This window comes from Pempheris klunzingeri, chromosome 20 (assembly GCF_042242105.1).
Source record: "Pempheris klunzingeri isolate RE-2024b chromosome 20, fPemKlu1.hap1, whole genome shotgun sequence".
Taxonomy (NCBI): Eukaryota; Metazoa; Chordata; class Actinopteri; order Acropomatiformes; family Pempheridae; genus Pempheris; species Pempheris klunzingeri.
The window spans coordinates 12174347-12187034 of NC_092031.1; the positions used below are offsets into that span (position 1 = coordinate 12174347).

Sequence of the window (12688 nt, forward strand, 5' to 3'; positions counted from 1 at the left end):
TTTTTACTGCAGCAGAATTCATTCACTTTTATAGTGCACTCTCCTTTTCGATGCTCGTCCTCCTCCCCCCCTTCTGTACACTCTCTTTTCAGCCCCCTTCTCCCATTAATAGGAGGATGGGGGGCGATATTACATAGCTGTTCACTGTAACTGCCTCCAGTGAGTGTGCTGCATTCACTTCTCTCTCTTTTCTCCCCCCCCCCCCCCCCCCCCCTCACATCTCCCTGTTTTCCTCCCCATCTCCTGGTCTTTGTTTTCCTGATTCTGCTCTCCTTTTTTCAACCCTTCCTTTAAAAGTCAGATTTATGGACTCCCCCAATCTACACCCCCTCCCCTCCCCTCCCCTCCTCCTCTCTCACCCTCTACCTCCCCCTCCCCCCCCCCCCCCCCCCCGTCTCTACATGCCTTCACACAGACACACAGTGCATGGGAGAAGTGGCAGGAAGCATTGGCATAATTGTGCATCGCATGAAGCTCGGTGCGGTCGGAGGGGGCTGCAGCAGTGTGTGTAACACGCACGCAGGCTGATTGAGGAGATCTAACATTAGTACGGACACCGCACTCTCGGGAGGCAATTAACACACACGCACACACGATGCTGCGCCACCTTACGTCAAAGAGGCAGTGTGGAGGAAGGGGAAAACAGAGGCAGGGAGATGGATCCCCAGTTTTTCCTCCCTTTCTGCCACTCTTTCCCTCCTCACACACTCTTTGCAAGGCAAAGAGCTGGGTCGTTGCAGGTGGGGAGGGATGGGTTTGCAGCATGCTGCAAGTCTAGTGCCCTAATTAGGGTGAGGATTTTAATGAACACCGACTCGAGTGTCAGCCAGATCAATTTAGAGATTGTTAGCTTGAGGAGGGCATACAGTGATGGTGGGAATAATGGTTCAGCGGAGGGAATAAGGGATGGGATCACATCAGCGGAGCTTCAGGCTGGAGCATCGCCTCATCGCTGTGGTGTCACCAATCAGCCTGCGAGGATGCTGACTCATGAATGTGCTCAAATCCACCTGTTTTCCAATGTTGCACTCATAAGTTGAGCATCCTTTAGTTTTTGCGCCAGGATGCTGTGTTAAAAACAACTTTGCCACCCCCTCCCTCCCCCCCTCCCGTCACCCACTGCACCTGCACAAGGTCATTTTGTGTCCTTCCATCAGCTGATTATCAAGTGGATAATTGCACATACAGCTGGCACTGGCGTGTGGTTCTTAAATTGTATTGCAATGTTGATAATCCACATCTATGTCTCCCTTCTGCTAAAATTTCTGCCCTTTTTCTCTCCCCGCAGACTCCTCAGACTCCTCCCTCCTCCTCCCTTCGGTTTCTCTCATCCTCTCCCTCCCCCCCGGTCCTCTATGCTCAGTTCGGTGTGTGTATCCTCTTTCAAAGGGCGCAAGGGTGGGAACAAGTCGTCCAACAAAGCATGTTACAGCGCAGACATGACTTGTCCGTCGGAAAGCGAGAAAATCGTGATAAACTGCGGGGGGGTGCGGCATGAGACCTACCGGAGCACCCTAAAAACGTTGCCCGGTACCCGCTTGTCGTGGCTCACCGAGCCGGACGCGTTCAGCAACTTCGACTACGACCCCAAATTAGACGAGTTCTTCTTCGACCGCCACCCGTCAGTGTTTTCCTTCATCCTCAACTATTACCGCACTGGGAAGTTGCACTGTCCCAACGATGTGTGCGGTCCCCTGTTCGAGGAGGAGCTGGCCTTCTGGGGCATCGATGAGACGGACGTGGAGGCGTGTTGCTGGATGAATTACCGGCAGCACCGGGATGCGGAGGAGGCGCTGGACAGCTTCGAGACTCCAGAACCGGACGCGCCGGACGACGACCCGGCGCTGGGCGGTGCGGATGGGGACTTGAAAAGACTGTGCATGCAGGAGGACGCGAGGAAAGCTGGCTGGTGGAAAACCTGGCAGCCCAAAATATGGGCACTGTTTGAAGACCCGTACTCCTCCAAATATGCCCGGGTGAGTTCCCCATGTCTCTCCTGGAGGGACCAACTTGTTCCTGTGCTGTTGCATATTAAGCCCCATGATGTATTAGAGCACTGCTTAAGTCATGACAAGTTTGTAAAACTTTGTTTTTAAATGTTCTGTCCACATTATCATTGCTGATAAACCAGCCCCTCATAATTAACTGCAGGCCACTGACTGATGCTATGTGTGCCATCCCGGACAGTACAGCTTGTATTAAGTAGCAGGATATGGATTTACTGATAGTGAATAATTAATGCTGATAGCATAGGGAAATGGAAAATGGTATGGCAGCGATATCTATTGGTAGATGGGCACTAGTTGATATAACAACCAAGGTTTTTGTCGAGCACATCACCTCCATGTCTTGTACTTGATATATTACACATTTCAAACGAGCTGGATTCACACTGAATGCCGCTTTTATTGCCATCATAATTCCTATCGTCGTATTCTGCTACTTTAACAGGTTTAATACACATCTGCCTCCAAACGCAGCATCCGCTGCGCTTCCTGCATCCAAACGCCTTCATTAGGTCGTATTTGACCGTTTACGATGCACATCAATGCGCCGTATTTCATGTTAGTCTTATTTATTGTTGCACCGCACTGAGGAGCTCACACGACGCAGAATCGTCAGTGTTGAGGTGCATGTCTTCTCCCACATTTGCCCTTGGTAATTCTACAGCCAGCTGGCATGTTTTTTTAACCAGTCCCTTCAGTCCCAGTTGATTGCTACATGGCTTTTACGCACGGGCTTTATTGCTGTTACGCATACCCTGCTCTATGTTGGAATACCCATTATTGTTCTCAAATGTAAATAGTTGGCGATTTAGCCCTTAAAAGCAAACGTTTGATGGCATTTGATCATACAGGTGCACGAGTAACAAGTACTCCTGACTGTGTTTTTGATCCGTGGCACATGAAAACAGTTATAGTGGGCTTGTGGTTCTTTTTTCTCAGACCCTCCAGTTACAGAGGCATCCAGCTGCTTGATCACAGCTGCTTTGATTTGTGCAGTTTTTTTTTATATCCAGTGACACAGTTTGATCATCTTTGTCTTGCACCTTGTGTGTGCTTTTGTTAGAACAATTTTTCTGTGATGAGGGTGTGTGAGGACCCGCACACACTGTGAATGCATGCATCCTGTAGGTGCACATGCAAACCCAGACAGTCAGCAGACACCTGCAGTGGCCAATTCATGCCATCACACCGAAAATATCTGAATGTCTGTGAAAAAAGACCAAAAAAATGTAATCATAAATCACTGCACACTCAGCAATATATACTGTATCTTCAATCACAGATAAAGACAATAGCTGCACACACATGCGCTTATCCGCTTTTCCCAAACACACACACACACACACACACACACACACCTCTTCTGGCTGCCGGTATAGATCTACAGCTTCAGTTCCCTCCAAAGGAAGAGCAAAGTGTCGGCTGTGACGGACAGATAGTCTGGTTTAGGCCACCTGATCCGCCTCTCTGGACTTGGGATCAGGCAGGAAGTGCTTCTCTAAGTGTCACTCTCACCCCAATCAAATTGATTTCTTACTCTCCCACTCCTCTCTACCCCTCTACTCCATGCACCAAATCAGCTCATGCTAGGGTAGCTCTGTGCAGAATGTCCAAAATGTTGCACGAGAGAGAGAGAGAGAGAGAGAGAGAGAGAGAGAGAGAGAGAGAGAGAGAGAGAGAGAGAGAGACATCTTCAGGATTTGGATTTTCCTATCACATCGTAGATTTGAGAAGAGCAAGGCAACAAACAAGGTGCTTCAAATGTATGTAAACAGAACAGATTTGGTGCTGAATTATCACACAGCAAGAAGAGACGGCATTTGCAGCATTTCCGAACCCTGAATTTGAGCTACTGTACCTGCTGCCGAGCTGCTAGAATGCTGTATATTATGTAATGTACAGTTTTACACCACATCCACTGTGCTGTGTTACAGTGACCAAGATCTCATGAATCATACAAAAACTAACGTTGACTGAGCGTAATGGTTGCAGATGGTGGTGCTTGTGATGCCACATTGGGGTTATGCAGAGTACAGGGCAGGTAGTTGGTGGGATTCGTTTCAGTGGCTGCACAACACCAGCTCTATTTGTGGGTGAACGCAGCCCCATTTCTCCCTGTAGGTCTAATATGCCAGCGCTATACGTCAAACAGCGTTGTGACCCAGATCACTCGTTATTTCCATCCTCGCTTTTTCTAAAAGTATCCTGTCCGACATGGCAGAACCTTTTGGTCCTGAGAGATGCAAATTATATGTGGGGAGAAAAGACAGAGAGATGGAGAGAGGATAGGGCAGGACAAAAAAATGAGGTGCTGATGTGGAAATACAATGAGACAGATGAGAGAGAGACAGAGGGGAGGAAGAGGGAGACGAGAGGAAATAAAGGGAGACAGGAGGAGAGGCATTACTCTAATGATTTAAGGGGGTTTTGTTTGCAAGGCTGTGATGTAACGCATCAGCAATCAATGTTTTGATCAGAGCGTTCGACACACACGCAGGGCTTTTTTTTTTTTTCCTTCTTTTTTTTTAAATTCCCCTCATTTGCCCATGATCGTGTGAGGCTCGCTCGTGGATCTACCGTAGTGGCACACACATGTACAAACACACACATGCTGGTGTCTGTGCTGGATTTTCTGCTGCAGTAGACACGGGAGAGAGGAGGGGGGAGCACTGGAGGAAGAGAAAAGAGGTGGAGGGGGGTGAGAGGGATAGACGGAGTGAGGGAAATGGAGAAGGGGTGAGATAGTGGAGAGAAATAGAGGGAAAAGGGACTGAAGGGGAGCCTGAGAGGGAGACGGAGAGGAGGAAGAGGGGTTTTTAGATAAACAGGGAGGAGGTGACAAGCACAGAGAGAAAGACATTGCATGATGGGGGTGGGGACTCTTCTCTTTGCATCTTCGATTATCTGTGAAGGTTTGAGCCATCCAATCTTTCTACCCTGGCCCTCCTGCCTGCCTATTGATTGATAATCAATTGATTATCTTCTCTTTTAGTTTTTAAAGCCATTCTCTCCGTCTCTATCACCTCTTAAATTCTGAGAATGCATACAGACACTCTGGCTTATTCTCCTTATTATGTCCTCCTTATGGACGCCTATGTTTCTGTTTGATGAGGTGTTATACAATACGATTTGCATCTGATTTCTTTATTGATCTGTGCCCGGCTGACATAGCTCTTGCAGCACAGCTAAGGCGACATGGAGCTGTTGTATCGTGTTTGACAGATTTCGATCCTGGCCTTTTTTATCCCCTTTGTCAAAGTTTTTTCCTAATTTACTGTTTTAAACTCTAATCAGCCTCATCATCATCATCATCATCATTAAATCATTGTGATTAAATAGCGAGTATTGATGAACTGCAGTTATTGTCTTCATACTGAACGTGAGGTAATCTTATTTGATGTAATCGTTTGTCACGCGTGTACGGTTAAACTAAGATGAACAATATATTGTTTGAGGGTCATAGTTGCTGAATGGATCTTTCGGAAATATGACATGGTACAATTACTGAAAGAGATATTGGTGTTTCCAATGTAGTTGAATTTGTCAGGATTAAGTTACACACACACACACACACATAAAAAAAAGCTTTATTGTAGATGAAAAGTACAGATAAAGGAGATTAAGCTGAATAAATGTGACATGCTGTACATTAATGCTGTGTAGACTCTCACATAATTAAATATAGAAGTACAATTTTCTAGAAACTGCTTTTTTCTTTTAAAAGAAGTACTTTGCATACTGGAAAATGACTATCTGGATGCTGTCCTATGATATGGTCCCACTGTCCCACAGATTTAGCTGTGTTTTGGTCACTTCCAGTTTCGTACCAGAAGGGCACAGTTGTCTTTGTCAGCAATCTCCTGACAAAGCGCCATTTGTAGCTCAGCATGTACAAGATGCCCCTTTGCCCCCTCCAAATCGGACTTTGTGTGCCGGTATTTGATTCGTTTCTGGGGAGCAGCACTGTATCCGGAGCCCCCCTCTCCCTGAAGGTCATGTTTTGTGCTTCATTGTTTGCCGTTCTTTTCCACAGTGTTTGGTGCTGGAGCGCACAGTGCTGTCATAAACACAAATATGACCCGTCACTGCGCCGGATGGCCTCAGAACAGGTTGTCTCCAAGTAGAAAATAGAAAAAAGATGTATTGATAGGTGTTAGTGTATATATAGATATAGTGTTGGGTGGCAAATAAGATCGCCTAGGGCAGGGTTTGGGTGACATTACCATTTTTTTGGGGACATTGCACCGTATTTTTAGAGGAGAAGACCTTGTGACCGGGAAGATTAGTTTTTTGTGGGTTTGGAGACACAAAAATAGGTTTTTACTTAAAACTTTTGTGTCAGTAAGGTCTTTATTACATTTTTAACAAAGCATGTTGTCCTCTTTTGATTTCAACCAACATCAGACACTCATTTTTATTATATACTAGGTCATGTCTAATTTTAAAAAGTCTTGTGAGATTTTTTGCACTAGTTTTGTTTGCCCCAGAGCTGCGTAGTTCTACGTACAGTGCCTCCCAGCTTAATGTGTGCAGCTTAATGGGAACTGTGGTGAAAGTGACCATGAATTGATTGTGAAGGTTTGAGCCAACCACAGCAAACCCTGGAGTCTACCATGCCTTATTCCTACATTATTTGGCCTGTATACCCAGCATGCTCCAGGGAGAGTTAACATCACAGCTACCACTATTACCTGCATCTTAAATAAGGTGCATCTCACTCCAAAACTGCAACAAAGACATTCTTCTCCATTGTGTGCGAACCAAGGTCATTATAGTTAACAACTATACAACTAAACTAAAAGATAAAACTTGGTTAATTAATTAACTGTCAGGTATTTGTTATATATGCATATTTGTAAAAAAAACAAAAAAAACTTTATTGTACGTGAAAAGTTCAGATAAAGAAGGCTAAGCTGAATAAATGAGACATACTGTACATTAACGCAGTGTAGATTCCCACATAAATAGTAATATGGATGTAGAATTTACAAAAAAAACTTACAAAAAGAAATGTTGGAAAAACTGAAACAATATTGTATACTTACAAAAAAAACAAAAATAAAAAAAAAATATACAGGAAAATTTTTTGTCAATTTGGTCAAATTTGTCAATAAAACAAGCATGAGGAGGCGTCGGTGCAAATGTCTATTGAGACTGGGAGTCATCTGCCTTCACAAAGTGTTCAGTTTGTTATGTAAATGTACCATTTCTGATCTTATTAAATCTTGCCCCTGACAAATACCCCCCATGTTATAATAATAATCTGAAAATAGTACCGACAATAATAAAAGTTTAAGTCAAACTAAACATTTTTAAACAATAAAAGCTAAACTGAAACAAGCAAACCCACTCTGGAAATTGAACTGAAAACAAAAATTAAAAATGAAATAGAAATATAAACTTATGAAAAATACAAACTCCGGTATGAACATCTTGTTTTTTGAGTCCCGGTGTCAGCGATGATGTGACATGGAGATCAGTTCTCACTACTTTCATGATGCTCTTTTGTGAACTGAAAGGTCTTAAGTGCGTTGAATTAAACTTTTACTTTCAAGAGTGGTGTTTGGTATTCGTTCGTGCCAAGTTGTTTCCATTCAAACCCAACCCCGCTGTAAGGCCTATTTCCCACTTCCATTCTTGTTCCTCTCCCCGTGGGCTGCATCCGAAAATAGCAAAGAGAGGGAAAGGAGGCCTGAATTTCATTCGCTGGTGGCAAATCTTTTCCTCCATTACTGGTGAGGGGATGAGACTATGTACTCGTCTGACCATTCAGCACATAAGCAACACTTTGAAAAGTCTGAAAATAGCTGAAGCACCAAACCTGTCTTGACAGAGAAAAGAAAGATGGAGGGAAATATTCTTACTTGCTTACCAAGTTTATTAAGGTAAACCATTTTCCTCAAGCAGTAGCTGCTGGCAGGGGCGTGATAATTAGTCAACCTGCCTTTACTGTGACTGCAATTGGCAAATGTATCGCGTTCTGTTTCAATTTTCCCTGACAGGGTTTTTTACCGCAGGCCTTCTCATGCTGTGTTTGCATCCTCGGAAGTCACAGTCTGTCTGTTTGCTGCCTTGTAACCTGAGCGCTGTCTGTTGGCAATACTTTGCTCAATAGATGCTTGATGTCCCATAACAAGGGCAGAGACATGATCTCTGTGTTAAATATGTACGAAGCACTTTAACAGGGAAAACAGCAGAGTTTGATTTGCACTTTTCAGTAGCATTACTCCTAAACTATATTTATTTATTGTCTTTCTAGGTGAAAGGGGAACTATGCATATTTCCTTCCATGCTGAGAAATAAATGACAGAAATAATAGAACTTTTATGTCTGCACAGTAAAGATGTAGCTACATCCGGCAGCCATTAGCCAGTCAGCTTAGAACGAGGAGTGGAAACAGGGGGATGGCTAGCTTGACTCTGTAAAATAGACATATGTGTAAAAATGAGAATTCACCATTTTACTGTTTTCACTGTTAAGTTTTCTGTCTTTGCCGGGACTAGTAACTTCCTGGAGTTTCGTGGTTGCCTAGCAACTGCTTGGAGACGAGGAATATTTAGGCACATAACCCACCGTAAAACAGCGAATTCTCATTTTTTTCATTGCAAATTAAACAAAAGAGATATAAGGTGTTAATTAGTGAGTTAGAGGAGCCTTTTTTACCTTTAGGCAGAGCTAAACTAGCTGTTTCCATTCAAACTAAGTTAACTGGCTGCCGGCTCCAGCTACATATTTACTGCACAGACATGAGAGTGGTATCGATCTTCTCATCTAACTCTTGGCAAGAAAGCAAATAAGCGTATTTTTTTTAAAATGTCAGCCCATTGCTTTAACCACATTACATTCCAGACAGAAGCATTTAACATGTTTTGTGATTATGTTGCAAAAAGTGCTTCCCCCTCACTTCAAATACCTTTCTTCTCCTCTTTATGTCCTCCTTAGCCATCTTCCTCCTCCTCCTCTGCCTTGGTCCATTTAACCATGCTGGTTAAGTGCTGAATCGATGCTCCGCACCACTGTACAGAGAGTCACTTAGATGGAGCTTGTGGTAAACCCTGGACGTTTTGCTCTTATGCTCCGGGATCGAAATGATTCAGGACACTGGCATGGTTGAGAGCTGACACAGTGCCAGAGCCGATTACAATGGTGGGAGTCTGAATTCTCTAAATGGGGCAAATCTTGTCAAATCACATGAGAGAGCAGTGTATTGTGTACTATAGTCACACAGCCAGCGACACGCATAAGCACATGTATATGTAAACAAACAAGTACACAGTGTGCAAATACCGACAGAGTAAAAAAGTGTTGTAATTGCGTGCAGAATCAAATGTCTTTTCATCAAGATAGTCAATTATTCATAAGCAATATCCTGCACATACTGTAACTAAAGAAAGACTTAACATGGTATAGAAACACATTTACCCACTTACACTGCAACATGCGTCTTACATTTGACCCCCTCAAACACCTGGCTGGGCATAAATCATTCTCAGCGCTCTCACCTTTACACATTGGCCCGTACGCTGTAAGTGTAGCTGCCCATAAACCATTCTGCTGAGCATTCATACTTACAGCACACAGATAAATCACCTCATTTGACACGCCTCCGCATGTAGCCGTGCTGGTCACTCTCCCACATGTGAATGTCCCTAATACATGTGTGTAACCGAGGCATGGACCGACAAACTGAATGTTAATTAGCTGACAGATGATGCCGCAAACAAGCTTTTGGATCATCAGTCACGAGTTACTGAATATTTTCATTATTTGTTACATTTATATGTGTTTATCATGCCAAAGTTGACTCTGTCAGACAGCTTGTTTTATCTGACCAATAGTCGAAAAACTCCATATGAAATAATATCAAACAGTGAAAAATAGAAAATCAACACATTTGAGATGTAAGACCAAGAACATTATCGGTGTTGTTGCTTGATAAATTGCTTAGATTATTAATTAACTATCAAAGTTCTTGCTTGTTTACTAATCATTTAATTGACTAATTGTTGGTACTGATAATGTTACAATCACACAGTTAAATGATGGTGTTATGACAGCTAAAGCAAAGCTAAAATCTTAATTTGTGAGGACACTCACAATTAAGATCTCAGTCTCGGGGATGTTGGGCATTTATGTTTGAAAAATTAATCAAAAATGATAGAAAACTGACAATAATGTCCATCACAATTCCCCAGAACTCAAGGTAATGTCTTATTTGGCCTGACCAACAGGCTAAAACCCAAAGAGATTCACTTTAGGGGACTAAGAAAACCAGCAAATACTTGCAATTGAGCTGAAAACAGTTACATTTTGGTACATCTGCTGAAGGACTGAGTTAAAGGAGTAATTGATTATCAAGTACTGTATGTTGCTGGTTTATACGTTTACTGGGCAAATCACACTGCAAAACTAGCCTGCTGATACTCACTGTGTTGGTGTTAACACGTCCGTGTAACAATTTCCTGATTGCCTATGTGTGGTTAGCCACGTGTCAATACCCTACGGCACTTAAACAGTCAAACTGTATCCCTGCTCATTCCCTTGGAAAGTGACATTGGAGAGCGTCACTGGGACAAGTCCTGTGTGACCATCTGTTTCCTTGTGATTGTCCCTCCTGTCCAAGTGGCAGCGGAGTGGAGGCAGAGCAAGTGACTACGTTAAATGGAAACGTGATCTAGAGAGCTGAGTAGCTGTCCGATTGGGGAGTGGATTTGGAGAGAAATGTCCTGTGGAGGTTTGCTGAGATAAGGACATTCTCCAACTCCATGAGCAGCTTGACATGGAGAGGTTGACAGTTTGATACATGTAGTGCTCTTGTTTACCAAAATGTCCTTTGTGCATGCTCCATGACGATTCATTTTCTCTTTTATGATGGAGCCATGAGGTAGATTACGGACGGTTACTGAAGCACAGAGGGACAAAAAGAGAGGAAGAAAGGACGAAGGGGGTTTGGAAAAGAAGAAGAGGAGGAGGAGGCACAAAGGCAATTGGTCATCAGAGCTATTAGAACAGGGAAAGCTTTGCCAAACTGTCTCCCAACAATGCAAGCAGGACAGGAGGGGATGGATGGAGTAAAGGGTGAGGATTGTTTGAGAAAGAAGGGGTCTGCATTGGGAAGGACAAACACACATAACATGCTTCAGTAATCTGAACTGAATACAGAGCAGCTGAGAGGGAACTGACACATGTAGAGTTCACTCACCTCCACACAGTATTTGTTTGTCTTCAGAACAGTCACAGGACTGCAGTGGGAATCAAATGGAGGGGACCTGAACACTGCAGAGCAGGTACGACACTGTGACGTGTCTACTGGAGAGCAGCCTGTGTGTGTGTGTGTGTGTGTGTGTGTGTGTGTGTGTGTGTGTGTGTGTGTGTGCACACAGGAGAGCTTACAGATTCAAATGAGGCGTGTCAAGGAGTTGAGTCATTCAGGGAATGTCTGAAACAGAAGTCTTTGTTGTGATTGAAATTTTACCAGGATCTCTTCCAAGAGCACTAACCTCAGAGAGTCATTGTTTCTCGCACTCAGAAAATAAAATATACGCAAGAATTACCCAGAGCAGAAGCTAATTATATCTCTAAGTTCAGCACCACCTCTCTGCAACCTCAATCGCTCCTCCTCCTTCACCTCCTGTTTGATGAGCCTGATGCATGCGTGTGTGACTCGCACAGCATGCAGCCTATTTTTGCACATATGCAGTCATACAACGCATCCGACTAGCCCATTACATCCCTCCTCCCTCCTCCCTCCCCGTCCCAGCTTCTACTTCTATCAGTCCCACCCTTTTCCACGCCTCACCTCTCCTGCCCTTCATTATCCCGCAGTGTCCTGCATTGGGTGCTGGTTGACCCCTAGCAGGGGCTCACAATCTTCTGCTTTAAATTCCTGTATGGGCTCCGACAACAATGTCCTCCATCCATGTCCTCCATCCATGTCAATTGCATTTCCCTTGAGGCAAGACAAGGCTTCAGTTCCTCAGGGACAGAAAGAGGGGAAGAAAGGGTCACAAGGATTTGATATCTCCTGTGATATTTCCGCCTATTGTCAGTCTGTTATTATCAGCTGTCACAGATCCCCTCTTTGAATTAAGCTGAGGGGCCACGAGATCAGTGCACCTTTAAATCTAGACTATTTTGCAACGATAGAACCACAACAATTAAAATCTCTGTCATGTTATTGTAGCACAAAGGGGTGGTTGCCAAGGTTTCTGTTGCATTAAAATGGCCACTCAATCAATATCCATTGTTTAGGTTATTTATCAAGTCAATTCTAAACATTAGTTAAAAACAACTCAAATTTGAACTTTTAGCAGCTTTTCATTATTTTACAGAATTGTAAATTGAATATCCTTCAACCTACAACAACAGATTTTATTGGCAACGTGTGTGGCAGAAACAAGCAGTAAACAGAAGACTAATTTGCCCATTTACACACAGAGCGACATTAGCTTTTATTTGTAGTTTGCACTCCTTGTAACTATGTTTTTGGTCTCCACCAGCTCCTGAGGGAAATATCTATCTCTTTACTCTTAAATGTTCCACTATGTTCACTAGCCAGTGACAAACCTTCATTTGGTGCTCAGCAGGTAACATGCAGCTGGTTTATCAGCGCGCTTTTTGCTGAAAACAACTGAGAATGATACTGATGAGAGCAGCAACAGTGAACGAAAACAGTAAAACTG

At 43.6% G+C, this 12688-nt stretch overlaps 1 protein-coding gene across 1 annotated transcript in view; it reads left to right on the forward strand.

Annotated features, from left to right (window-relative positions):
- Positions 1–12688, forward strand: part of LOC139219655 (voltage-gated potassium channel KCNC1-like) — a 44821-nt gene that overhangs the window by 6731 nt on the left and 25402 nt on the right. Inside the window, exon 2 of the mRNA XM_070851588.1 lies at positions 1289–1976. Coding sequence (XP_070707689.1) covers positions 1356–1976 — 621 coding nt within the window. The 5' untranslated portion in view covers positions 1289–1355. The remainder of the gene's footprint in view (positions 1–1288; positions 1977–12688) is intronic.